General features: G+C 46.7%; 1 protein-coding gene across 2 annotated transcripts in view; it reads left to right on the top strand.

Annotated features, from left to right (window-relative positions):
* The window catches only part of SLC35A3 (solute carrier family 35 member A3), a 92,388-nt gene extending 70,538 nt beyond the window's left edge, over positions 1 to 21,850 (top strand). For both annotated transcript variants that reach the window (XM_088481492.1, XM_088481483.1), the window contains exons 6-8: positions 9,629 to 9,747; positions 16,800 to 16,933; positions 21,177 to 21,850. In XM_088481492.1, coding sequence (XP_088337618.1) covers positions 9,629 to 9,747; positions 16,800 to 16,933; positions 21,177 to 21,267 — 344 coding nt within the window. In that variant the 3' untranslated portion in view covers positions 21,268 to 21,850. The remainder of the gene's footprint in view (positions 1 to 9,628; positions 9,748 to 16,799; positions 16,934 to 21,176) is intronic.
* Positions 21,851 to 27,655: the final 5,805 nt, after the last annotated feature.

Here is a 27,655-nt window from a genome sequence, read left to right as displayed (position 1 = left end):
CTCCCTGGGGACTGGCTGCAGCGTGGAGCCAGGTAAGAACCTGCGCTTCCACTACCCCCCTGGGACAGCGGACCGCAGCAGAGCGGTAGCGCTGCGGTGTCCCGGGGGCTAAATGCATGCCAGGGGAGCGCGCCTTCCCAGTCTCACAGCCAGCGCCTCCCCCGCTGCACACAGCCCTCTCTGCACTCTGTCGACTGGCCCTGTGGCAGCGCTCCTCCCCCAGGCCAGCCCCCTCTCTGCTCCTCGGCGGCCATCTTCCTGAACGCGTGGTGAACGCTGCTGGAAGCCTGGACGGAAGCATCGTGGTCTGGGTCCCCCCGCATACCTCTCCTCCGCTGTGGTCAGGTCTGTGTATGCAGCGCTGTGTCCTACCAGACTCTGTGTCTGCGTAGTTGAGTGATCAGCGCTGGTTAGTGCAGGAATTGATTTTCTTTGCATTGTATGTGACTGTGCTAGCGTTGCTGCCTGTATCTTCTATTCTGACTGTCAGCTTTATTACTGTCCCTGTTCTTTCTGCTAAGCCCTTGCGGTGCGGTGCTGCAGGGTGGTCTCTCGCCTCTTTAAAATACAATTGGTGAGAGGGGTCACATACTTAGTACCATCATGTCTGAAAGTGATTTTCCTCTCCGGCTACAGCGTACTACGTGTAAAGTACCTTTAGCGGAGGGGGAGGGTAGCGCGGAGGGCCTCTGCCGCAGTGTTTGTCAATGGCGCAGCCTATTACGGTTACAGCACCGGTACAGGAGCCGCCCTGGGCTTGTTTTGCTCAGGCGCTTACAACCTTAGTGGGCCAGTTAGCTCCGCAGCCTGCATTTACGCAGATGGGTTTGTCCCAGCAGTCAGTGGTGTCGTCACCCATGCAGGGTTTCCCAAGACAATTGGTGGTACCCCGCAGTCTCCCTATTTCCCCTCTCCTCTCAGGAGCCGGAGTGGGTTAACTCCCTGACGAGTTCTGTACAGCACTTGTCGGATGTGTTGCAGGGGGAGGCTGTGATGCGGCCACATAAACGGCCGGTGGTGTCTCTGTCGGCTCCTTATGAGGATGACGAAGGGACGTCTGATGATGGGGAGATTCTGGATCCTTACGATCAGGAACCTCTCCATACTAAGGACGCTGACGCTAGGTCCAAGGTGTATATTCCTGGACTTATTCGGGCAGTCCGCACAGCCTTGGTGATTGAGGACGAAGTTCCCCCAGCTGCTAAATCCAAGTATGCCTTTTTTAAGGATGTGAAGGGTGACGCCACAGTCTTTCCTCTTTCGGGTCAGTTAATGGACCATTTAGAGGTGGCGTGGAAACAGCCTGGCAAACGATACCAGCCGCAGAGGCACCTGGCAGTGGCTTATCCGTTCGCGGATAATTATTTTGCTAAGTGGGAATCTCCTCCACAGGTGGTTTCTCATGTGACACGTCTTGTCCGTAGTGCCACATTGCCGATACCATCCATGTCCTCCCTTAAGGATGCTACGGACCGCAAGGTGGAGATCTGCCTGAAGTCCGCTTATTCCCTTGCGGAGGGGACAGTGCGGCCGGCTATGGCCATTTGCTGGGTTGCCAGAGCGATGGAGCGCTGGGCGGATTCATTGGAGGCGTCCTTTGATTCCGACTGTCCGGCCGAACAAACGGAGTTGATTGGTAATCTCCGTGATTCGGCCACTTATATCAACGAGGTGGCCTTAGACATTAGTACACTGGTGTCTCGAATTTCTTCAGCAGCAGTGGCTGCTCGTCGCACCTTGTGGTTGCGATCCTGGAAGGCGGACGCTGACTCCAAAAAGGGTTTGGAGGCGTTGCCCTTTAACGGAGAAGTTCTCTTCGGTCCAGATCTGGACAAGATTGTGGCCACGCTGGCGGCAGCCGAATCGGCATGTCTCCCGTCGGCCGCGGTTCCTTCTGGTTCAGGACCATCGTCCTTTCGGTCTTATAGGGCCCAGGGCAGGCCCAAACCACAGTCTTTTCCCCGACAGGCTGGTCCCAAGAAATCGGCCAAGCCCCGGAAGCAGGCATGGAGTACCAGACGTCCGGCCCCTAAGCCTGATGACAAGCCTGCGGCCTGACGGTCCGGGCCTCCCGTTGGGGGATCCCAAAGTGGGAGGCCGCCTGCTGCATTTCGCCCAGTGTTGGTCGGTCACCACGACGGACACTTGGGTTCTCGAGGTGGTCTCCCACGGGTACGCCCTCTCTTTCCGGCACAGACCCCCGGCTCGATTCTTCACCACGGGACTACCATCAGACCGGAACAAGGCCACGGAGCTGCGGAAGGTCTTGCACACTATGCTCCAGGCTGGAGTTATAGTGCATGTTCCATTCTCCCAGAGGGGCCAGGGTTTCTATTCAAATCTTTTTTTGGTGCAGAAACCCAATGGGTCGTATCGTCCGATTCTCAACCTCAAAGCTCTCAACAAGTCTTTGCGGGTGCCGAAGTTTCGGATGGAGACCCTACGGTCCATCATTCTGGTGCTGGAACCTGGGGACTACATGGTGTCATTGGACATACAGGACGCTTACCTGCATGTCCCTATTCTTTTGCGCCATCAACAGTTCCTCAGGTTTGCAATCCGCAGCGACCACTTTCAGTTTCGGGCGTTACCTTTTGGCCTGGCGACAGCACCGCGTGTGTTCACCAAGGTGATGGCGGTCATGGCGGCTTCTCTGCGGCTGCAGGGAGTCCGCATGTTGCCGTACTTGGATGACCTTTTATTAGTGGCAGGATCTCCGGAGCTCCTTCTGCGCCACTTGGACCTGACCATTGCGCTACTGCAACGGCACGGCTGGTTAATAAACTGGCAGAAGTCCACTCTACTCCCGTCACGGCGGATTCTGCACCTCAGAGCCTTATTGGACTCGGGACAGCAGAGGATCTTTGTGACGGGGGGAAAGATCTCTGCTTTACAGTCGAGGGTGCGCAGTTGTCTGCACAGCCACCGGGTGTCTCTACACTCGGCGATGAGGTTACTGGGCTCCATGGTGTCGGTGTTCGACATGGTGGAATATGCCCAGTTTCACTCCAGACCTCTGCAGCACCTGATCCTGTCCAAGTGGAACGGGCTGCCTCAGTCTCTGAAGTCCCAGACGATGGTGCTCACCCCGGAGGTTCACCTGTCCCTTGCCTGGTGGTTACAGACGACCCATCTCAGCAAGGGACGTCCGTTCTGGGTACCAAATTGGGTCCTGTTGACAACGGACGCCAGTCTTCGGGGCTGGGGAGCAGTGTCAGGTCCACACTTGTTCCAGGGCAGGTGGACTCCGACAGAAGCGGAGCTTCCAATAAATATCTTGGAACTCCGTGCGGTCTTCAATGCCCTCCAGCAGGCACATCGGGTTCTCCAGGGTCGCCCGGTGCAGGTCCAGTCGGACAACGCTACCACCGTGGCCTACATAAACAGGCAAGGTGGAACCCGAAGTCGGGCGGCTCTCGTAGAGGTGTCTCGGATCCTGGTATGGGCGGAGCGCAATCTTCCGGCCATATCAGCTGTCTTCATCCCGGGAGTGCTAACTTGGGAGGCAGACTTTCTAAGTCGCCAGGACGTTCATCCGGGGGAATGGTCCCTGCACCCGGATGTTTTTCAACTGCTGGTGGACAGGTGGGGTCTTCCAGAGATCGACCTCATGGCGTCCCGGCACAACAACAAGTTGCCGGTGTACGGGTCTCGCACAAGAGACGAAGAGGCGTCTCTGGTGGATGCTCTGTCCGTCCGGTGGACGTTCCGGTTCGCATACCTGTTTCCTCCGGTTTCCCTTCTTCCACGGGTAATCCGGAAGTTCAAACAGGAAGGAGGGACGCTCCTGTTGATAGCTCCCGCATGGCCCAGACGGCACTGGTTCTCAGACCTTCAGGGTCTGTCCGTGGACAGTCCTCTGCGGTTGCCGCTACGACCGGACCTTCTGTCGCAGGGTCCTTGTCTTCACCCGGACCTGACTCGGCTGTCTTTGACGGCGTGGCTGTTGAGACAGCCATGTTGAGGTCCAGGGGGTTTTCCAGCTCTGTAGTGCGTACCATGTTACGAGCTCGGAAACCGTCTTCCGCGAGGATATACCATCGCGTGTGGCATACGTTCTTCCAGTGGTGTCGACCAAGAGGTTATGCACCGCGAGAGTTTCATCTGTCTAGGATACTCGCCTTCCTACAAGCGGGACTAGATCATGGGCTTCGCCTTGCTTCTTTGAAGGTACAGGTTTCGGCCCTGTCTGTCTGGTTTCACCGTAGGATTGCTACAATCCCGGGTGTGCGCACCTTTATGCAAGGTGTTCTCCGCATTCAGCCGCTCTTTGTTCCACCTGTGGCGCCTTGGGATTTGGCTGTGGTCCTGAGGGCTCTCCAGGGACCGCCGTTTGAACCACTTTGCTCAGTGGATCTTAAATGGCTAACAGCTAAGACTGTTTTCCTTCTGGCCATAGCTTCGGCCAGACGTGTTTCTGATTTAGGGGCTCTTTCTTGTAGACCCCCTTTCTTGATTTTTCATGGGAACAGGGCAGTGCTCCGCACTCGGCCTGAATTTCTTCCCAAAGTTGTTTCCCAGTTTCATGTTAACGAGGAAATAGTTGTTCCGGCCTTTAACTCACCTGGTCTTTCAGTGGGTGAGGCCACTTTGGATGTTGTGCAGGCCTTAAGGACTTATGTTGACCGCACTTCTTCGTTTAGGAAGTCGGACGCCTTGTTTGTCCTCTATGGCTTCCGTAAAAAGGGTTGGCCTGCTTCAAAGCAAACTTTGGCAGCCTGGATCCGTATGGCGATTTCTGAAGCTTATCTTCATGAAGGTCTGCCGGTTCCTCCTTCTTTGAAGGCTCATTCCACTAGGTCTGTGGGCCCTTCTTGGGCAGCTCGACGTGGTGCCTCTGCAGTCCAGATCTGCAAGGCTGCTACGTGGTCCTCTGTCCATACCTTCGTGAGATATTATACGTTTGACACCTTCGCCTCTCAGGATGCTTCCTTCAGGCGGCGGATTCTCCTTTCAGCACAGGAGCGTCCCCACCCTTAAAGGATACTGCTTTGGGACATCCCCAAGGTATCCTGTGGATACCCTATGGACCCTGAAGTAGAAAATATGAGATATGGTAAGAACTTACCTTTGTTATCTCTATTTCTACGAAGTCAATAGGGTTCCACTGGACTCCCGCCCTGTCGCACCTGTGCTGCAGATGGGCTTTGGTCTGGTCACCGTTTTTTCCGTCTCCCTCTGGTGAGAGTGTGATTCTTGTGTGTATCCAGATCTTCTTTCTCTCTCTTCCTTCTCCTCCTCCGGCCTATGGCTTGGTAACTAACTGAGGTGCCTTGGCTCGGGGCCGGGGTATAGGAGGGGGACCCTAGTGCATCCTGGGAGGCTGAAAGCTTAACTCTATGGTGCCCGATGACTGACGTCACACCTATACCCCAAGGTATCCTGTGGAACCCTATGGACTTCGTAGAAATAGATATAAGTTCTTACCATATCTCATATTTTTTTGACCCTTTTTGCTACTTACCATTGTTATTTTGGTGTGTGGGGATTTCTACGACTATACCAATTCCCAAAATAAGACTCCCAGGGAGGGGGGCTGCTTTAGTGATGCTCACCTGTAAAAGATGTGGAGCATTATGGCCTTTGCGCCCGTTGCTTTTCAGCCTGCAATAGGCGATTACCCCTGCAGGATCCAGTCAGGAACCGGCTTTGGAGCTCCCAGACACAGGCCTGCTGCACGCGAGAGTTTTTCGCCACTATCAGAGCAGTAAAATCTGCTCTACTGGTTGAGGATTCCGAGCAGCCTCCTAGATTAAAGGCACCTGTATTTAAAAGACAGAAGAAGGCGGTGACTGAATTTCCTTCTTCAGCACAATTTCCTTCTTCAGCACAGCTAGAAGACCTCTTAGCGGAGGCGTGGTCCCACCCTAATAGGAACTTTCAAGTGTCTAAGCGTATTACTAATTTTTACCCTCTCCCCGCAGCGGATAGGGCTAAGTGAGAATCTTCTCCCCCTGTGGACACCCATATAACCCGTCTTATTAGGTTGTCTCTTCTTCTTATTCCTAACACTGCTTCACTTAAGGATCCCACGGATAGGAAGTTAGAAAATTCCTGAAGACTATTTATGTTAATGCGGGTGCTCTTGCTTGTCTTCCTGGGTGGCTAAAGCTATCAGACGCTGGGCGGATGCTTTAGAAGACGGGCTTACTTCGAGTACTCACAGGGGGGACCTGTTGTCCCAGGTGGGGCATGTTAGGGAGGCAGCTTCCTACCTGTCCGAAGTGGTCATAAATTAAGGAATTTTAACCTCTAAGGCAGAGGTTCCAAAATGCGGTCTTCAAGGCACCCCAATAGTTCACGTTTTAGAGAGATCCATGTTTGAGCACAGGTGCTTAAATTAAATTGACTGAGGTACTAATTAAGCCACCTGTGCTTAACCATGGATATCTCTAAAACCTGACCTGTTGGGGAGCCTTGAGGACCGCGTTTGGTAACCTCTGCTCTAAGGTTTTCGCTTCTGCTGTGGCAGCTAGGAGAGTGCTCTGGTTGCACACATGGAGGGCGGATACGGAATCCAAAAATGCTCCAGAGGCCCTTCCTTATTCAATGGACATTCAGTTTGGACCTGAGTTAGGCAAGATTGTGGCTATACTGGCGGCGTCTAAGTCTGCTCTCTTGCCTTCATTAGTTCTGCCCAGGCCTAGGACTTCAGTTTCTCGCTCGTTTCATTCGTAGGGTAGAGCCAGAGGTCAGCCATTTCCCAGAAGCCAAAGTTCTGTCTCCAAGAACTATAAGCCCCAAGGTAAGCAGTCCTGATCTACCAGACGTCCTGCTACTAAACCAGTGGACAAGCCTGCCGCATGATGAGGCGGGCCTCTACCCATGGGACTCCGGGCTTGGACACCGGCTTCTACTTTTTTCGGCAGTGTGGATGGAAACCACGACAGATGCCTGGGTAAGAGGCATCATGTCTCAGGGCTACCCTTTAACTTTTCAGCAGCGTCCATCATCCCGGTATGTTTCCACTGGACTTCACGCACAACCAGGAAAAGCAGAAGCTCTTGAGGTGTCTATTCGCTCTCTCTTGACTTCCAAGGTAATAATTGCCGTCCCCCCCGTCTCAGAGAGGACAGGGTTTTTACACCAATCTTTTTCTGGTCCAGAAACCGAACTGCTCATTTCCACCCGAAGCATTTGAACAGGTTCCTCCGAATTCCCAGATTTCGCATGGACTACCTTTACTCCATCATTCTGGCGATGGAGCCGGGGGACTTTATAGCATCGTTGGATAAACAGGATGCATATTTGCATATTCCCATCAGAGACAGTTACCAGCGCTTCCTCAGGTTTGCGGTAGGAAACAACCATTATCAGTTTCAGGTGTTGCCTTTTGGTCTGTCCACGGCCCCTTGTGTGCTCACGAAGGTCATGGATGTAATGGCAGCGCGTGCGGATCTTTCCTTACTTGGACGACCTACTCCTCCTGGCCCAGTCTCCGTCTGTCCTCAGGAATCACATCCATTTGACTGTGGAACTTCTCCAGTCACACGGGTGGATTATCAACTGGCGGAAATCCATGTTAACTCCTGCTCATCATGATGATTCTGGTGCATCAGATTGGCCACAATGAGTGTGGTACGCAGATCTGCTGGGTCTCTCCATAGATGCTCCACTGCGTCTTCCTCTGCGGCCAGATCTTCTGTCACAGGGTCCGTGCTTCCATTCAGTTCTGGCCCATCTTGCTTTGACAGGGTGGCTCTTGAGACATCCGTCTTAAGAGTGAAGGGGTTCTCCAGAAGGGTAATAACAAACATGTTGAATATTAGAAGCCTTCTTCAGCAAGTCTATCACCGGGTTTGGCATACTTATTTTGCTTGGTGTGACTCTAAGGGTCTTAACCCCAGATCTTTTCGCCTCTCCCGTGTGCTTGATTTTCTACAGACAGGCCTGGATTTTGGCCTTTGGCTGTCTTCCTTCAAGGTCCAGGTTTTCCACCTTTTCCAGCGGCAGATAGCGCTGTTGTCTGATGTGCAGACTTTCTTTTAGGGAGTTCTCCTTGTTCAACCACCATTTGTATCTCCAGTGGCTCGCTGAAACCTGTCCTTGGATCTCCAGTCAGCTCCCTTTGAGCCAATACAGACAGTTGAACTACGTTGGCTTACGTGGAAAACCGTTTTTCTTCTGGCCAACGCTTTCACATCATTCAGGAATTTGTGGTTCCCTCTTTTTAAGTTTCAGATTCTACTTAGCCAGAAACCTCCTTGGACGTTGTGGTGGCTTTCCGGCTTTACGTGAACAGGACCAGTGATATTCGCAAGTCGGATTCTCTGTTCGTTCTGTATGGTGTTCACAAGAGGGGCTAGCCGGCTGCTTAATAAACCTTGGCATGCTGGTTCCATTTCACTATCCGCCAGGCTTACACATTGGCGAACCTTCCTGCCCCTACCGTGGTGACTGCCCATTCCACCCGGTTAGTGGGGACTTCTTGGGCAGCGCGCTGTGGGACTTTGGCTAAACAGCTCTATAAGGCTTCCATATGGTTATCGGCTCATACTTTCTTTTGATTTTATGCCTTTGATACATTTCCGTCTTCGGACTCCGCCTTAGAGCATTCTGTGCTCACTGCAGTTCAGGAGCGTTCCCTCCCATAAGGGAACAAGCTTTGGGATATCCCAGTGTTCTCCCCGTGCCCCCTAGTGGAGGAAGAAGAAAAGGAGACTTATGTTGCTTACCTGTTAAGTCTCTTTTTTCGACTCCATACGGGGCATAGGGCGCCCACCCTGAAACACCTGACTGCCGTGGTGTGTTTCCTTGGTGACCTGTCTGGTTGTATTCTCCATTGTCTGCATGGTTTTGTGTGTGTGCCGGACTTCCTTCTCCTCTGCCTCATTCCTGCCCTGGGCTTGCAAATTAAGCTGATGGCTGGGGACAGGGTATAGAGGAGAGGGAGCCTGGCCTTGTAGGTATCTGCATTTAACTATTTGGTGTCCAGACTCTCCTCTCCATGCTATACCCAGTGTTCTCCCTGTGCCCCCTATGGAGTCGAAGAAAGAGACTTAACAGGTAAGCAACATAAGTCTCCTTTTAATCACTGAACATTCAAAGTATGTTATAGGGCAATGAGGGAAAAGCTGGGGGTAAAGCAAAAAAAAAAGTTACTTTGCACCTGGACAACCACGTTGCAATGCAAGGGGTGTAAATCCATTTATTTATTTTTTTGTATGAAGGGTAAATACTGGCTGCTTAGACATATAGCCCACAAATGCTGGCCTTTATTTTTACACATGAATTTAGGTTTGAGTTAGGACATGTCCCTCCTAATTTTAAGTCTGCAGTGAAATATGGATTTGCCCAGGTGCAAAGTTACTCCTTTATTTTGCTCCCAATTAGCCCTAATATAAGGACACAGACAGCCTTTCTAAACCAACAAAAAGAGTTGGAACTGTTTTAAAAGATATGTAAATCTGGAGGTTTATTCTCGGGGGGGGGGGGGGGGTTGCCATATCATATGCAGTTAGGCGGGTTTGCTTAGGTGGTGGTGTAGCTTGGTTCATGACCTTCATATAGTGGAGACTGCACAGGTGATGCAGGATGGGCACAAAAATGTTTTAAGTTGTTTAGCTGCATTTTTAGATCCATTAACTTGCATATAATATCGCTAAGCTTCTGCTTTACCTTCGTGTAGGTTTCTTCGGTGGGATATTTGGTCTCATGGGAGTCTTTGTTTATGATGGAGAACAGGTCTCCAAGGAAGGATTCTTTCAGGGATACAATAATCTGACCTGGACAGTTGTGGCACTTCAGGTAAGAGATTAAAAAAAAAAATTCTGGTCAAGGGCTGACAGAAATGAAGGTTTCTTAATAACAAATAACACAGATGTGCTTTCCCCCTTTAGTAAGGTCACATATTAGCTTTGATCACTCTAGTGCACTGATCGTCAACAGGCAGCCCCCAAGCCTTCATATGTGGCCTCCATCTCCTTCCTGCTTTATGGTTAGGTTTGTTTGTTATAGCTAGCTAAATACATTGGAAGATTAAAGTGACTCCAATTGCGCCCCTTGAAATGTATCGGTTGCTTATCTAGCAGAATAATAATATAATTTAATGTCAGACTGGTTACTATAGGTTAAAGCAAGGGTAGCAATAAGCGGCCCTCTAGCTGTTGTTGAACTACACATCCCAGCATGCCATGCAACAGTTTTAGCATGATCAAATAGCAAAACTGTGGCAGGGCATGCTGGGATGTGTAGTTCTACAACAGCAGGGGGGGCTGCTTATTGCCCACCCCTAGGTTAAAGCATCTTTTATGCAATTTGCAACATGTCATTGAATAAGTGCATTTTGCAGTACTAAGGGATGTGTTGATGAATGAGACAGAAACTATAGTCCATCTGGTGATGGTAGAGCACTGATAATTGTATGGAAATGCAACAATCACTATTTGGTTTACCATTAGCAAAAACTACATAATGAACACACACAGGCTCATGCTGAATTGAACTGAAATAATCTATAAATGCAGCAAACGAAGGGCCTGATTCATAGATGTACAGGGGTGGATCCAGGAAAAAATTATAGGGGGGCACTATGATTGATGTGTTTGGCTGGGGGGTGTGGCCAACTGTGTGAGGGACTGTGGCCCATGTGCTCGCTGTGAATAAACAGTCTGTCTGTAGTAAAATATAGCATATGATCTTTACTTGTACTTTTAGTTTGAGCTCAGTTGAATAAGTGGGAAAGTAGATTCGCTGGTTCCGAAATTTAAAGTAAAGGGCCGGGGTCTGGGGGCCTCCTTGGCCCCCCAGAAACGTAGGGATTTTGATAGTGTGAAATTAAGTTTAGATGTTATTTTTAACACTCCTTCCAGCAGCTGAAGCTTAAATATTAGGCTACTTAAAAATAAATATAGCTACCTGGTTTTATTAGTCTGTTACCTTCTACTAAAGACATGGGGCTATATTTACTTACTATATTTACAGTGGCTGTCATCGCAGTCTGGCGCCACCCCTGCTGTGTTAGAGTGCGGAGCCGTGGTGCTGTTTTGATGCCCAGTAGCTGATTTGGCACTGCAGATATAAATCGTGGGTGCAGGGTGGGCCAGGGGCTGGCTGTCAACTTTTAGTTTGGGGGTAGACAAACTAGTGGCTCGGATCTTATACCAGCGCATTGCAATGGGGAAAGACACGTTATAACCTCTAGGTGTAGGTTGTCTAATGTGGATGTGCTTTAAATAGCTAATGAAATATTATGTCAAAGAGCTATAAACAAATACACCTACAAGCCCTAAATCTGATAAAACTGTTTTCTAGTGACAGATATACATTGCAGGAACAATTTTAGTGACCAATATTCAATACACAGGGACCATTCTCATGATCAATATACAATACAGGGACCATTTTCGTGGCCGATATACAAAACTGGGACCATTCTAGTCACTGATATGTAATATACCTGTAGGAAACATTCTAGTGACCAGTATAGAATGCAAGGACAATTCCTGTGACTGATAAATAATGCAGGGATCATTCTAGTGACCGATATATAAAACAAGCACAATTCTAGTAACAGGTATTTAATACAGGGACTATTCTAGTGACCGTTAAACAATACAGGGACCGTTCTAGTAATCAGCATACAAGGAGTCAGCCATGCAGGGGAGGGCAATAAGCGGCCCTCCAGCTGTTGTTGAACTACAAATCCCAGCATGTGTTGCAACATTTTTAGCATGGCCAAATAGCAGGGCATGGCATGCTGGGATGTATAGTTTTACAACATCTGGGGGCCACCCCTAAATTAGCAGAAGTCACCCCCAACTCTGACATCCAGTAAGCAATGTAATTAATTTCTAATCCAAGGCAGGAGCCCTTGCATCAGGATGTAGTTACTTGCCTGCAGCCGGGATGCCGGCCCTCGAAATCCAGGCGCCAGAATTCCCACTTCAAGTGTGTTTTTTTTGTTTTTTTGTTTTTTAAGGATAACCAAAGCAAGGTAAAATGTTACAATTATTCCTCTTATACTTTTCTGTGCCTGCCGTAGCAGGGTTCAGAGGTGTCCTCTGTCGATGTACCGCATATATTTCCCCAGCGCTGTAAACGTCAGAGCCGGCCCTAGGCATTAGGCATAATAAGCTAATGCCTAGGGGTGACTGAATACCTAGGGGCATTCAAGGCTCTGCCGCTGCCTACCACACACCGCTGCCGCGATCGGTGCTATGCTCCGACCTGGCAGCGCACCTGTCAGCCGGTCAGGTGACTGTGACCGGTCAGAATGAGCTTCTGCACAGAAGCTCATTCTGGCTGCAGGAGGAGGAAAGATGGCCGCAGGAGCGCATGCCCAGCCATGGCCACTCCTCCCATGGACCTTTGCGGAGCAGAGCCGTAAGTGACGACTTACCCTCTGCCTCTGCATGAGCCGCCGCTACCGGAACCCAGCACTCGGGCCGGGCATCCGCAGTGTAGCAGCAGCATTTGTGGCATCAAGAAAAAAGAGCCAGCCAGGGCTTCCTCACTTTCAGTAAGTTTAGCTAGCTCAGGCTAACTTAGAGACAGTATGAGAGGGACTGTGGGATTGGTATCCACTGGGCACAGAGAGCGTTGCTGACTCCTGCTGCTACCTACTCTGAAAGCGTCTGGAGTGTGTTTTATTTTTATATATATATATATATATATATATATATATATATATATATATATAGTATCCTGAAGACGAGACATTAAAATTCTCGAAACGTTGAAGGGTATCACTGCCGGTTGGTGTTTTCCAAGTGCCGCCTTCCAGTCGATGTATGTTGGATCCTTTTGCGGGGATACCTATGAGGAGTGCTGCCTGCTGTGTGTTTTGTGTTTATATATATATATATATATATATATATATATTAATGTATGTATATATATATATATATATATATTAATGTATGTGTGTGTATGTATATATATATATATATATATATATATATGTATGTGTATATTTATTCAAATGACAGCCAGCACTCACTGTATGTTTGCAATTTAGGCTTAACCTGGGGTGATGGCATCAATGGTGCTCCACGACTACCAAATCCATAGAAAAAAGAACAGAGGGCCTGATTCAGAGCCGGACGCTATTTGCGCTCGCTCGTTTAGAAAAAGGGGCCGGCTATTTAAATTGAGTGTTCGCTCTTTGCGGTCTGTTGACGCCTCTATGTCTGAGCGAGCAAACTAAATATGCGCTCGCTATTTTGTAAAGACGCCCCCTGGCCGCTCGCATCCTACGTCATCTCTGCTATTTATTTGATTAATCGAGTACATTGAAAGGCATCTGAACTGCTCGCAGTGCTTGTGGTTGGATTTTCCTACCGCAATCATGCGACCAGTTCAGGCTAAGAAACAACCAAGTGACGTGGTCGATGACGCTGCTTTGTTAATTATGCACACCCTTAAAACGCCCGTTTTGACCTTTTGGCACGCCTGCATTCGGATCTCCACTCCCCGTTTTCAAGCACCTTCCCCTGTTACCATCCACAAACGCCTCATTCTGTCACTCAAATTAGCAGGCATTCGCTATTTTGCTAGCACACAATTTCCGACCGCAATGACTGGTTCGCGCATACGTATTACAACCCATACGCATGCGCAGTTGTGCGAACGAGCGGCCGCTTACGAGCGGCTCTGAATCAGGCCCAGAGTTCACTCACCAAGGCTTCTCTTCAAAGTGTAAAAACACCTACTGTATATACTCGAGTATAAGCCGAGTTTTTCAGCACATTTTTTGTGCTGAAAAAGTACCCCCTCGGCTTATACTCGAGTGAAATGTAGCGCTGAACGGACGGAGTTCGGTCAGCACTACACAGCACAAACACACAGCCGCCGGAGCCGGCAGCTGTGTGTTTGCTGTAATCAGCAGCCTCTCATCGGCTGCTGCTGCTCCCGCAGTGGGTAATGGGAAAGACGTCATGAGTAATGACGTCTCTCCCATTCAAAGTGGCCGGAGGAGCTGTTAGCGGCGGGACCAGGAGCGCGGGTTTCAGGTAAGTGATTTTTTTTTTTTTTTATTATTCTTATTACGTCTCTCTCTACTGGTGGGGGGCACTACCAGGGGGCGATTACTACAGGGGGCACTACCAGGGGGTGATTACTACAGGGGGCACTAACAGGGGGGATTACCACTGGGGTAACTACCAGGGGGGGATTACTACAGGGGGCACTACCAGGGGGGGACTACTACAGGGGGCACTAAAAGGGAGGATTACCACTGGGGGTACTACCAGGGGGGATTACTACAGGGGGCACTACCAGGGGGGGATTACTACTGGGGGCACTAAAAGGGGGGGATTACTACTGGGGGCACTAAAAGGGGGGGATTACTACTGGGGGCACTACCAGGGGGGGATTACTACTGGGGGCACCACCAGGGGGGGATTACTACTGGGGGCACTACCAGGGGGGGATTACTACTGGGGGCACTACCAGGGGGGGATTACTACTGGGGGCACTACCAGGGGGGGATTACTACTGGGGGCACTAAAAGGGGGGGGATTACTACTGGGGGCACTAAAAGGGGGGGGATTACTACTGGGGGCACTAAAAGGGGGGGATTACCACTGGGGGCACTGAAGGGGGGGATTACTACTGGAGGCACTGAAGGGGGGGATTACTACTGGAGGCACTGAAGGGGGGGATTACTACTGGAGGCACTGAAAGGGGGGATTACTACTGGAGGCACTGAAAGGGGGGATTACCACTGGGGGCACTACCAGGAGGGATTACTACTGGGGGCACAACCAGGGGGAATTACTACTGGGGGCACTACCAGCTGCTGCCATTTCCCACCCTAGGCTTATACTCGAGTCAATAAGTTTTCCAAGTTTTTTGTGGTAAAAGTAGGTACCTCGGCTTATATTCGGGTCGACTTATACTCGAGTATATACGGTACTTTAATATTCACAACTCTGTTCTTTTTTATATATATTATATATAAATAATATATGGACAATCATCATATGCCTGGGGTGAACACTCAATATGTAAAAATTTTGTGACAACATTTTTTCATTAAAAATTAAACGTTGACTACCTAAGGATATGTTCCTGTAACTTGGTGGTTTGCATCGAGTAATGCATTTTTTTTGCAAGACCGAGTGCCACTAGCTTTTGCAGGTTATCTAGCGGCCCCTTGGCATGGTGGAACTGCAAGGTGGGGTGCCGGCCTTTTAGTGTGTGTGTGTGTGTGTAGATAGTGATAGTCTGTTTAAGACAACATGCTCCTGTGCCATATTCATGGAAGTATAGATATAGAGTGATAGAAAACGACAAGCACTCGAGGAGACTGTAGAAATAATAAATCTTACTGCAGCTTAATGGTCAACGTTTCGGAGTGACCTCCTTTATCAAGACTGAATACAACAAATGTAAAACAAACATACAAATATATAACTTACCACCAGCGTGATGCATGCAGCTCTCATCTCCCGCCCGGCTGGTCCCAATGACGTCACCAGAGCGACTGCTGGCAAGTCTGGAACTCACCTGGGGGAGTGGTCTGCCAGAAACACAGTGCAAACACCATCACCATGACAACCATAAAAACATGCGGATAGCATATGCTGTAGAGGAGAGTCATGGAGTCATATCATCATTCTAATAACTTCAAATGCATCGCTAACCACCCAATAAAAATAATATAGCAACATTAAAACATCAGTATAAACATGTCTGAATCGGTGGAAGCGGAACATATCCATTGTATACATAACAGTGCAAGAGCAGTCTCCACACAACAAACCACTGAACTCTAACTCATGGCAACAACATGAATATCAAACAGAGTGGTGTATGGTATATAGATAGATAAAGCACTACTCAATATGGCATAATCTAAAGGCGCTAGATGAAATAAAAGGTTACGGTTACGGTGGTTACTCTGAAACGTTGACCATTAAGCTGCAGTAAGATTTATTATTTCTACAGTCTCCTTGATTGCCTGCCGTTCTCTATCACTATATATATATATATATATATATATATATATATATATATATATATATATAAAATAAAAAACAATTATATTTTATATATAATACATGCTAGGGGGCAAGGGGGCATCAGCCAAAATTTTGCCTAGGGCACTGAATTGGCTAGGGCCGGCTCTGCCGAACATCACACAGCAGAATCGGTATGATATACCGGCTGCCGCATGGCCGGGAGTTCAAATCCCAGCAGCGGCAGCCCGACAAACCAGCAGAGCCCGGCAGCAGAAGCCCGACAGCGCTGGAAATCCTGATCGTCCTAAGGTAAGTATCTACTAACCTAACCCCCCTAACCCTAACCCTCCTTAGGGGTGCCTAACCCTAACCTCCCCCCTCTAAGTGCCTAACCCTAGCCAGCTTCCCGATTGTATACCCACACAGCAAGCACCTGGGGGAGCAGGAAGATGGGAGCCTAAGGATGCACCCAGCTCCTTTCTATGTAGTGAGGTGCCTCCCAATGCACCATGCAAGCTGTATAGGGGTATCTTGAGAGAGACTCAAGAACGGTTTATGATTAGGATCATCTTAATAAATAGAGGTGAAATCACAGTAGCTCATGTGATCCATTACCATAGGAAAAATAAGTTTATAATAAGCCTTTTTATTTAGTTAAAAAATATTTTTTTCTTTACAAAATGATTTGTGTGAACATAAGTTTGGTTTAGTATAAAAAGCAACAACTTGGTAATAAAAAAAACGTATACTGATAAAGATATCTAAAAACACAACAAGCCATTAATGTTGATAATATTTTTTTTCTGGATGTTACAATTTATTCCATTCTGGTTGAGATGTGCAGACAGACACAAGGTTTGGAATCAATCATTTGTTTTCTCATTACCTTTGCAGGCTCTGGGTGGATTGGTCATTGCTGCTGTAATTAAATATGCCGATAATATCCTGAAAGGCTTCGCCACCTCTCTCTCCATCATTCTTTCAACACTTATCTCCTACTTTTGGCTACAGGACTTTGTCCCTTCCAGGTATAGTCCCATTTCAGATCTATCAAAAGACTATAAGGTTTATTGTCGCCACAATATGTGGTGACCATAAGGTTATGCAGCACGTGATAAGCTGTTATTTATAGGGTTGTCTATATGTGCTTTAAGTGTCATAGCCGTAGAGATAGCAACCACTACATGGTGGGCCCTTTAGGAATCCTATATGCTACATGGGCTAGCATATACATGTATTGTATGGGCAGTCTATAGGAAGTTAAAAATTTTTATCAAATTGCATACAAAAAAAATCCTCAAAATACTATCAATTTTCCCAACTACATGTATACTATATGGTAGTGATTCCCAAATTGGGTGCCACGGGGCTCTTGCATTGGTGTTACAGGTTGGGTTTCCAGGACCAAATCAAATTATTTATGGTCCATGTGATTGGCAGCTACCAGCACTGGTTTTCATAGCGCAGCCCTGATCACCAGCACATTACTGACCCTAAGGATAACATCTACACACAATTTACTTCATTTTATATTTTTTTCTGAATTTCTCAATAAGAATCTTTTGGCCTCCAGGTACCATGAAAAAAAATTCTGATACTCTTGGGCGCCGCAATGCAGAGCTGTTCCAGGTGTATCTTTTACACCCAGCTTAGCTACAGGTGTGCACTGGTGATGATAACTAGTAGCAAATCAAGCATGCTGTATATGGGTCAATCTATTTTTCTCTCGTGCACACCACAAATCCACCCAATTACCTTCAAGTCTGCCCATTTACCAACCCAATCACTAGACAGACAGTGAGAGTCTGGTGGAGGGCGACAAGGCCATAGCAGATCATCTAAATCAGTGGTTCCCAAACTTTCTTGAATAACGGCGCCCTAGAGTATCAGCATTTTTTTCACTGCACCTCTAAGCCAAAAGTTTGTTATTGAGAAATTCTGAAAAAAATGATTGCTTAGGTAACTTGTGCTTACCTGTCATCCTAAGCTTCAGTTGTGTGATGGTGGACAGGGTTGCACTTTGGTCTGACCACATATTTTATGCTTTTGCTCTTACATTGACCATAAATAATTTGATTTGGTGCTGGACCACCAACCTGAGACACCCCTGCATGTGTCTCGAGGCACCCCAGGGTATAGAAGGAGAGGGGAAGGGGCCACAGTTAAGTTGCAACAATATACATAATAATGAGGTAGATACAAGTATATTTACAGAGGAAAAGGTCCTAACAGAACTGACAAAACTGAAAGTGGACAAATCAATGGGCCAGATGGGATACATCCAAGGATATTAAAAGAGCTTAAAGAGGTGCTGGTAACACCATTAACCAAATTATCCAACCAGTCTCTAGCTACAGGAGTAATTCCAGGGGACTGGAAAAGTGCGAATGTAGTTCCACTGCACAAAACTGGAAGCAAGGAAAAGGCAAGTAACTACCAACCAGTGAGCCTTACATCAGTGGTAGGGAAAATAATGGAATCACTATTAAAAGAAAGAGTTGTGGAGCATCTCAAATACAACATTTTACAGGATCCCAAACAGCATGAGTTTACTATGGGGAGATCATATTCAAAACAAAAAAGGGAGAGAAAGTAGTAAGTTTATAATAGTGCACTACAATCTCCAGAATTGTAACATATAAAACCATTCTTTTTTTGGTATACCCTAAAACATAACACTGGTAACATCGCATACTGTATAATGGCAGAATTATGTGTAAATCATAACATTTATTTAAAAAAAATATATATATAGGTTTAGAGCAAGCGGAATATGAAATTGTAATAGAACGTGTCAAAAGAATGAAAAAAGTGATTAAAACTGTTGTTCACTGCTGTATATTGTCCTTACCTTTATACATGTATTAACTTATATAAATGATCAAGTATAAGTGATACTTGTTTTGAATGTGTTTAGTCAGTAGGTAGCACCACCACTAAATTATTATTCAATATTGAATAAATATTTGTAAGTATTTATTTACAGTCTAGTGGTAACAATCTCCCACTTGTCATATACAAAGATATATAAAATATTATATTACAGTACTTAGAGCCTGATTCATTAAGGATTGCAATAGCAATTCCGCACGCAGTTTCATTGCGATAGTATGCTAATACATTGCGACGACCGCTATGCCATCGCAGCACAGCATAAGGAGGTCCACTTTACCTTACACACATCCGTAATCCTTAGCAAAACTGTGAAACTGAAACATCGAGTACCATTGCAGCCTCATGCACACTTGCACTAGCTCTGACCTTACTCAGGAAATACTAACCTCCTCACACGCTACGAGTACACAAGCTGCATATGGTATTGCAGTGGATAATGTACGCATGCCCCTGCAATGGCGTTCAAACGCACTGGCATGCCTGCGTTTCGCCAACCACCCCCCCCCCCCCATCACCACCCACAAACACCACTTCCTGTCAATCACTCTGCGATCACAGTCCTGATTGCAGTGGCTGGTTCGCGCATGCACAATGCGATGCATGCGCGGTACGCAACAATTGGCTGATCCTTGCTGAATCAGGCCCTTAGTGCGGGATTCTTTCTTTTGTATGTGCTTTATAGGGGAAGATCATGCCAAACAAATCTTATTGATTTTTTTGACTGGGTGACTAAAGTAATAGATCAAGGGGGGCCATAGATGTAGCTTATCTAGATTTTAGTAAGGTTTTTGACACGGTCCCACATCGCAGACTGATAAATAAGCTAGAACATTTGAGACTGGATTCTAAGACTGTTAAATGGATAAGAACTTGGTTGCAGAATAGGAAACAGAGAGTTGTAGTAAATGGAGTGCAGTCTCAGGAGGGAATTGTGACAAGTGGTGTACCCCAAGGTTCTGTACTTGGACCAGTGCTTTTTAATATCTTTGTTGGTGACATTGCAAATGGTATTAAAGGGAAAGTATGCCTTTTTGCAGATGACACAAAAATATGCAATAGGGTAGACACACCAGGAGAGGGTAAGACAAATGTTGGAGGATCTAGGTAGACTAGAGGAATGTTCAAGAACGTGGCAACTACAGTTTAATGCTAAAAAATGCAAAATCATGCACCTGGGTCTCAAGAACTCAAAGATAAAATATAGTATCAAGGGTACTCTAATGGAAATTACAGAGGAGGAAAGGGATGTAGGAGTCACTATTTCCGGTGACTTAAAGGCAGGTAAGCAATGTAACAAAGCAATGAGAAAGGCAAGTCAGATGCTTGGTTGCATAGGGAGAGGAATCCGTAGCAAGAGGTAATAATGCCCCTACATAGGTTATTGGTACGGCCTCATCTAGAATACTGTGTTCAGTTCTGGAGGCCATATCTCCAGAAAGATTTAAATACATTAGAGACTGTGCAAAGAAGGGCAACTACAATGGTGCAAGGTCTACATCACAAAACTTACAAGGAAAGACTAAAAGATCTCAATATGTATAGTTTGGAGGGAAAGGGGGGACACGATAGAAAATTTCAAATATATCAAGGGTTTTGACAAGGTGCAGGAGGGAGACATTCTTTAAAAGAAGACAAGTACTAGAACACGAGGACATACACTGAGACTAGAGGGAGGGAGGTTCAAAGGAAATTTGAAGAAATATTGCTTAATGGAAAAGCTAGTGGATAAGTGGAGTAGCCTCCCATCAGGGGTGGTAGAGGCTTAGATAGTAGAGTAATTTAAACATACTTGGGATAGGCATAAAAATATCCTTACAAAGAACTGAGGTTCACCCTGGGTTGAGGTTACCAAATGGTAAAAAAGGGCAGACTAGATGGGCCAAATGGTTCTTATCTGCCGGAAAATTCTCTGTTTCTAGCTTACTTTCTGGCTTATGCTGCCAATCCACTTGGCGATTTTGACAGGTGATTGCACGATAACGACGTCGTTATCATGCAATCGTCCGCAAATCGGACAGTAAAATGTTAAAAACAACCAGCGATGCGCGTGCCCTCTGGTCATTTTTAACAACTATCATCACCCGAACCTGACGGTCGCCGTCAGGTTGCCATGTTCGGGGATGATTGATCTGTATACACTGAACTTTCAGTGTATGCACTTCACCCCTAGGGGGACAACGGCGCGATTACTATGTCGTAATCGTGCCGTCATCCCCACCTCTAGTAGTGGATGGGCAGCATTAGTCATGTCTGTCTTGTTCGGTTGGAATAATACACACACAATATTTGGCTTAGACAGCTTGTTGCTCATATGCTTGTGAATAAAAATGATACATGTACGGTACTAAAGTGTGCTGTTCCTTCTGTTTTTTGCAGTGTATTTTTCTTTGGGGCGATGTTTGTGATTTCTGCTACTTTCCTCTATGGCTACGACCCTAAACAGTCTGCAAACCCTATTAAAGCATGATGTCTGGCGTACAGGGAAGTATATTTCCGGGGTGCAGTCTTGTACTCCAGAGACGGCCAGGACTCCTGAGAGGAGGAAGACTGAGGCCAGAAAGGCCACGTGCGGAGAGAATACAGACCGCAGGACAGGGCACTGCTGCTCCTTTTTTTATGTTTGTGTGACTGACCCTAGTTTATGCTAAAAGAAGATTTATATAATATGTGAATACTTGAACTTGGAGGCATTGATTTATTTTTTCAGGTTGCTGCACAGAACTCTCCTGATCAGATATGATGCAGTGTTTTCTTCTATGGAAAATTTAATCTGTTGCAAATGGATTTTAAATGTGGTGGTTCTTAGGCTGGGATTTATCCACCATGCGTCTGACCTCCGATGAATTCAAAGGTGCAGCTTCAAATGAGAGCTGGGAAATGCTCTTTTACCATTTTATACCGAAGAGACAAAGAAAAAAAAACGATAAATACTATAGGATGTGTTTTGTATATATTTGAATGTCTCACTGTCTTTGCAAGTGGGAATGACATACATTGTACAGACTATTATAAGGGTAATTAAATAAATTTTTATGAAATTTGTGTTTAAATCTATTATGTCATTAGTGATCGTTCTGTTCTCAGGGAAGACTAGATAGGACAATAAAAAATGTTTCAAACACTTTCAAAGTCTTCCTGCTAGCTACACACAATGGTGGCATCCAGTTTTTGGCTTGGACCAATATTCATGAGAATGCAATCTACCTATACACTTTGATAGTGACATCACTGAGGTGAGAAGTGATGTCACTTTTTCCCAGAGATCGATATAGTACAGCCAAGGACGATGGGGGGGGGGGGGGGGTTACTAATTACTATGGCCCAGGCTAGTTGGAGGGGCCTGGGTCTGCTGCCTCCTCATACCTGTTAGCAACAGCAGCTTCTCTCCCCAGCACATGCTGCTGGGCTGCTGTGGGTCCAGGGAGGCTGGTGCTGCTGAGTGCATGGCGTCTCCCTATTTGGCGTGCAGCCACACAATTAATATTTCTAATACTTTTTTGTAGGTGGTGTGGCCATGTCTGCACAATTAGACCACGCTCCCTACCTGGGCCTAGCACCACTTTCTACAGCCCCTGGTACGGAATCGTTATGAAATACCACTGGCCGCATGGCCGGCGGTTCGATTCCCAGCAGCGCCTGGCCGACAAAAGCAGAGTTCCCGGCAGCAGAAGCCCGACAGCGCTGGATATCCCAATCGTTGATACGGTAAGTATAAACTAACCTAACCCCCCAACCTTAACCCTCTTTAGGGGTGCCTAACCCTAACTTCCCCCCCCCAAGTGCCTAACTCTAATCCCCCCCTTCTCCGCTGCCTAAACCTAAGTCCCACGGGGCAGTGCCTAACCTCCCCACGGGGGTGCCTAACCCTCCCTCCCCCTAGCCTAACCCTCTCGGGGGGGGGGGTGGGGGTGCCTAACCCTAAGTTCCCCCCGGGTGCCCTAAACCTAACCCTCCTCCCCGCGGCTGTCCGCTCGCGGCGCCCGGCATCCCTTCGATCGGAATGCCGGTCTCCCGGTGTCGGGGAAATGACGGGCGTCTACATCTAGACGCCCGGCATTTCACCCTCGCCGGGATATGACAGTCGGGAAGCCGGCTGTCGGTATTAAGGCAGTCGGTTTCCCGATTGTATACCCTGGGTACAGTAGTACTTTCAACAAAGATGGATGCTGCATTATAAATAATTTCTTTCTTATGGTGCATTGCTGATTTTACCTGAAAGACAGAGGAAGCAGCCATGGTCAAATCATTTGCGTTCTATAAAAGTAACATCACGTCTCCCAGTAAACTCCCTGGACAGTCTGCATTTCTGACCCCTGGTGGTAGATTTAATACAACATGATCAGGATTTTAAAAAAAGAAAGAAAGAAAGCCATTCTGTGTGTTAAATACATAGATGCATTCTGTTTGTTCTTTTTTGGTCCATGATGATATTTCTTCGTTGTAGATGACTTATTTTAATTCCCTACATGTAATTATTCCATATTGATTATATACAACCATGAAACAAGCTGTTAATATTAAATGATATTACAGTAACGCAGACACTGACTGGGAGTGGTAAAAAATGCAGTCAGACTGACCAAACCTGATGCTGTCTAGCCATTCGACCTCCGCAGAGTGACTACTCCGGTTAGCAGTGCTAGATGTTAGGTGCGGAATGGGATTGAAATGCCGCCGTTTCAAATTCCGACAGCGGATGCCCGACAGGATCAAGATTCCGACGGGCATGCAAGTGCCCTAACCTACCCCCCCCCCCAAACCCTCCCTTAGTGGTACCTACCCGGGGAGTGCCTAACAACCCCCTTACTGCTCCCTAAGCCTAACCTCTCCCGGAGGGGTGCCTAACCCTAATCTCCCCCCCCCCCCAACACTGGAGTCCCGGCCCAGACAGAGGTGGGGGCAGATTGGCCCACTGGGAGGTCAGGACTGGTACCGCTGGACCGGGCCCCATGTACCATCAGTGGCATGCTATAGCCCTGGCTCCCCCCTCCACAGGCCCGATGACAGTGCCATGTACGGGGTCCTTTGAGCCCTTTCACTTGGTTCCCTCTCCTTCCGGCAAGCAGTGCAATAAAGTTTTTTTTCTCTTTATTGTGCGCAGCGCGTGATGTCATGCCGCATTGCTTACAAGAGCCGTGGAGTGAAAAAGAGCAGCCGGAAGACCGGATAAGATAAGTGCTTGGAGTTGAAGAGAAATAAAGGGTCTGGAAAGACATGTTAGGGCTACAGAGACAAAAGGGGACCTGGGAGACACACTGGGCCTGGAGAGACATGCTAGGGCTACAGAGACGCCGAAGGGGGGCCTGAGAGATACGCTGGGTCTATAGAGACAGAAGGGGGGCCTAAAAGACATGCTGGGGCTACAGCGACAGAAAGGGACTGGATAGACACACTGGGGCAGGAGAGCTGGGGGGGCCCTGCCGATTATTTCAATCCTGGGCTCCACAATTTCTGATGGCAGCCCTGAAAGGGTGTATATTATATGTGTAGCATACTTTGTCTGCAGGAGAGGAATATGTTTGATATACTTTTCCTGAGAACATGATTCCTTAGAGGAAGAGTATTAGCATTGTGTTTCCATGATTTCTTCTATACACAACAAAAAAAGAAAATGGGGCGCTAGTAGATCATTACAGTAAATGTATAAAAATTTTATATTAATTATAAATATCAGCAGCAACACCTGAAAGAGCCTGTGTTGGCTCTTGAAAAAGCTTAGAAATAAGTCAATAGAATAATGGAGTTCTTTCAGACCCGCTCACTAGATGCGTTCTATCGCACCCAGTGTATGCAAATTCGGCTAAGTGACAGCACGGCAGGCGATTGCACGGCAAGGCATAAGCATGCCCACTATGGCCCTCATTCAGAGTCGATCGCTAGATACAAGCAGGAAGCTCCCCACTGACATCATTGCTGATGTCAGTGGGGCCGCCCCCAAACTGCAAGCGTTCCGTCGGGAATGCCTCCGTTTGGCTGGCCACACCCCCTGCCCGCCTCCCAAACAGGGCGAGCTGTCAATCACCAACGACAGCTCGCCCCCTTTGGTGCGAGACACGTAGCGACGGAGCGCCCATTGCTGGCCGGGTCTTGCGCATGCGCACGTCGGATGCCCAGTGGGCAAACTGACCCGGTTGCGAGCGCTCAGCGCTTGCGACCGGGTCTGAATAAGGTCCTATGTCTTCCTCCACTTCCCCGTTTCTAGTGGCCTGCCCCTGTCACCACTCGCAAACAGCTTCACCTCTCACTCACTCTGCTTGGGCAGTCTATGTACAGCGAGCGAACGCTTCCCAATCTTTCACACTGGTTCGCACAATGCATGCGCAGAATGCGAACATCGGCCAGCTACGAGCTAAGGCTTCTTAGTGTCCTGGTCTGAATCAGGCCTAATATTCACAAAGATGTTGCGCTAGTTTTATCAAATAAATTAAAACTCATATAAAAACAGCTTGGAATAGCAGAAAAAATACAGGACGCTTTCAAGTAATAATTGTTATTGCAAACCAACGAACATAGGAGGGAAGGCTCTTTCCTGAAGACCTCTCACCCCCAGGATCATACAACAGTATTAGCCATGGGGAGAGACAAGGGACAAGACTCTTGCAGAAAAAGGCTTGTTCCTGGAGAAGCTTCATCCACTAGGAAGCCGAGTTGTAGAATACATGCCGAGATGTATTAGGTCTGTGGGTTTTTTTCAATTCTCTCTATGGCGAGAATAGGAAGCGTTTATAACGGCAAGAAGCAGGAGAGATTCCAACGCACAACTCAGGGTAAATTCCCAGGGAGGTTTCTTGATTCTTTTGCTTTTAGATAAGTTTTTCTATTATATGGGCCTTTCTGTGCAGATCCTTTAATATTGCAGAGCTTTCCAAGGAAAGGTCTCAGAAACTATAATCATTAGCAGTAGCACACACATAATATCTCACACACTCCTTTTTCTCTGAAAGCTAAGAAACTACACTAGAGGTTCCCAAACAGGTCAGGTTTTAGAAATATCCATGGTTGAACACAGGTGGTTAAATCAAACTGACTGAAGTACTAATTGAGTCACCTGTGCTCAACCATGCATATCTCTAAAACCTGGAGCCTTGAGGACCGTGTTTGGGAACCTCTGGGCTACACATTTATTTTGCAACTAAGTTATTTTTGGGGGGAACTTATGGTGCACATTCTACTAGTCCTAATTCTCAGTCACACGCAGGTCCAAATGCTGCTTCTGACGTTTTTCTCCATCTGTGAAAGCGACTTTATTCTGTGCCAGCTGGATGTGTGCAGCATAGAGAACCATTTTATGTGATTGTGGTTGGCGTGTTGCCCGAGTTACATCATATTCATGAGTAATTCTGAGGGGAAGCCTATTTCAATCATGTTACGTGTAAATGTTGATGATAATTGTGACGGCTACTCTCTGATAAGAAAAAAGAATGGAGCAATGCTCGCGTGGATCGGGACGTTCGTACTGTCACGTTGGCATTCAGTTTGTAATCCATCCACTTCCCAACCTGCGTGGGACTCAGGCCCTGTATCTTTATTGGGTTACATGTCCATTATCTGTGTATGAAACTGTGCGCCTTTGTTTAAAGGTGCATACACATGTAACGATTTTTTTTAACGATTTGTCGTTCACGACGTCGTTATTTAATCGTTAAAAAAATCGTTCCGTTTCTGAGTTATAATGATGAACGATAAACATTCAAGTGCGCTCCCGTTATTGTTCATCGTCCATTTCAGACTGTCCAACATAATGATTTTCATTAAGTGAAGGAACGTTTTTCGTTCATTGTTGTAAAAATCGTTCATTAAGTTTCAAAAAATCGTTCACTTTTTCAAGGGAAAATGTAACAGAAAATCGTTGGTTACAAAATCGTTACGTGTGTATGCACCTTTAGAGTTAGAAAGTGTATAGGAATAATATAGCATTTACATGAATGTGAGAAACTAATAGAAATCTAAGAGGGTTATTCAATATGAAAGGTTAACTTCCATGGCGAAGTTAACGTTTCATATCGGAGTTTTTTTCTGCGTAAAGGTATGGTGCGCGCTCCCGCTTATCACCGTATTCAATATCAAATTAACGAAAATGGGAAACTCCGAAGTTGGATTTGCGTAAAGTTACGAATTTTTCCTTAAAATAATGGTAAGACCCCCCTAAAGTTGTAAAAACATGGGGGAACACTATGGGTACCCCCGTTTTAGCCTTTAATTGAAAGTTGGGAATTTAAATAGCTGCAGCAGGTGCTTTTTTCCCGACATTGAAGAAGTGATGCAGAAGAGCACTTAGGTTATTTTTTTCATTTTTTTAAGTGGTCCCATCAAATTTGAAAATGGGTACTAGCATATTTTGGTGTCTCTAAAGTAATTTTTAAAAAATTCTGCATTTGTGCACCTGCCGCTATAATTCTATTCTAGAAAACACCTGCCGTATACTTGCAGAATAGCCCTGAACCTATTTGCCTATTGTTTAACAATTTTTTCCCTTTTTTTTTTTTTTGCACCCCAATTTTGAAATACATTTTTTGGGGTGTCCCTATTTTTTTTTTTAAACCTTTGTTGACACAGTTCTTTTTTAAATGTCAATCTCAGGGGTGCAGGCTATTTTTTTTTAAGCCAGCACCCCTAAACCCCAATTCTGCACTTTTTTTCGACACCTATTCAATGGTGAAAAGTTATCACCGTTTTTTATCAAAGACTTGTCAAAACTGCGATAAGTCTTTGAAATTGAATAGGGTGTAAAAGTAAAACAAGTGCGATATTAACGCAAAAAACAATGTTATCACACTCATTGAATACCCCTATATATGTTTAAATAAATTCAAGGAGAAGGAAACCAACAAAGTGTTTTTTTATTTTTTTATTAA

The sequence above is a fragment of the Taudactylus pleione genome, unplaced genomic scaffold (genome assembly GCF_031769625.1).
Source record: "Taudactylus pleione unplaced genomic scaffold, aTauple2 ptg000017l, whole genome shotgun sequence".
Classification (NCBI taxonomy): domain Eukaryota; kingdom Metazoa; phylum Chordata; class Amphibia; order Anura; family Myobatrachidae; genus Taudactylus; species Taudactylus pleione.
Note: the sequence above shows the minus strand (reverse complement) of the source record. Positions and strands in the feature narration are given on the sequence as shown.